General features: G+C 32.1%; 1 protein-coding gene across 1 annotated transcript in view; it reads right to left on the minus strand.

Moving 5' to 3' along the window:
• Nucleotides 1-1,162, minus strand: part of LOC101489116 (WRKY transcription factor 6-like) — a 3,991-nt gene that overhangs the window by 2,566 nt on the left and 263 nt on the right. Inside the window, exons 1-3 of the mRNA XM_073369783.1 lie at nt 908-1,162; nt 525-623; nt 1-270 (exon numbers count right to left, since the gene is read on the minus strand). The exon at nt 1-270 is cut by the window's left edge and continues 2 nt beyond it; the exon at nt 908-1,162 is cut by the window's right edge and continues 263 nt beyond it. Coding sequence (XP_073225884.1) covers nt 1-270; nt 525-623; nt 908-1,102 — 564 coding nt within the window. The 5' untranslated portion in view covers nt 1,103-1,162. The remainder of the gene's footprint in view (nt 271-524; nt 624-907) is intronic.

The following is a 1,162-nucleotide window of genomic DNA, read 5'->3' on the forward strand; positions in this document are numbered from 1 at the left end:
CGATGGAGAAGCCGGATCATCGACCTCAGCATTAGCAGCCAATCCAAGATCCATAAATTGTCTTGGCATCAATACTCCACTATTCTCAACTTTCTTTTTCTCTTCAAATTTTCCATCAAACACTTCTTGTTCTTCAGCTTTTTTTTCTTGCATCAAATTTGCCATATGCATCTGCAGGGCTGTGTAATCTGCTTTAAGCTGATCGAGCATCAGCGTCAATCGACGATTCTCCATTTTGACTCGATCGAGGTCACCTTGAAGAATAAGGCACTGAAAAAAGTTCATAGACTTCAAACATGATTTTAATCCCACAAAATGAAAGAAAAATACATCAATCATCGCAATACATTTTAAAATTGACAATAAATTTAACAGAATCACGACAGACCACCATTATTTTGACAAAAATTTACATTTCAAAGCTTTAATAAAATCACAATATTATCGTGATTTTGCTAAATTCATTGTCAATCCAAATATACACAACAATTTCATAAAATTTAGCTAGATTTCTCTAACTTTACCTCATCCTTAGTTTTTTTGTCATATGAATTAGGTGACATATCATCATCCACCATAGATTGATCACTACTAGTGTTGGTAGTAAGAAGATTGAGTCCAGTCTAATAAAAAAAAATTACAAATTCATTAGCACTCCAATAAAAAGAAGATCATACAAAATAAATGATTGAGCTTATAAATTAAAATTCAATCAAGAGTGCTCGAATTCAAATATTGACACCGAAACAATTTCTGATTAGATTTTATTTAATTAGTTATGGAATTCCAAATTATCAAGCCTCATAGTATAAGACCAAAAATAAAATCAAAAGTTTTGAAATTTCTAAACGATATAACATAATAAGTAAAAAAAACAAAATGGGCTATTGAATTATGGATCACTCACGTTTACTTGGAATTCCATGAAAGATGGTGTGTTGTTAAGATCATTGTGAGAGACAACCTTGTGATGATCATTGTTATTGTCCTTAAAAAAGTCCAACTCTGTTCTTGTTTCATTGGAGCAGCTAAGGTTGACTTGAAAAGGGATAGTGCCATGTGAAGATGAAGAAGAACCATTGGTGCTGACTATAGAATCCATATTATTGTTGTTGTTGTTGTTATGTTTCCGCTTGAGGTTTTTTATGTCTTCAGGGAAAGA

Source organism: Cicer arietinum, chromosome 6, assembly GCF_000331145.2.
Source record: "Cicer arietinum cultivar CDC Frontier isolate Library 1 chromosome 6, Cicar.CDCFrontier_v2.0, whole genome shotgun sequence".
NCBI lineage: Eukaryota > Viridiplantae > Streptophyta > Magnoliopsida > Fabales > Fabaceae > Cicer > Cicer arietinum.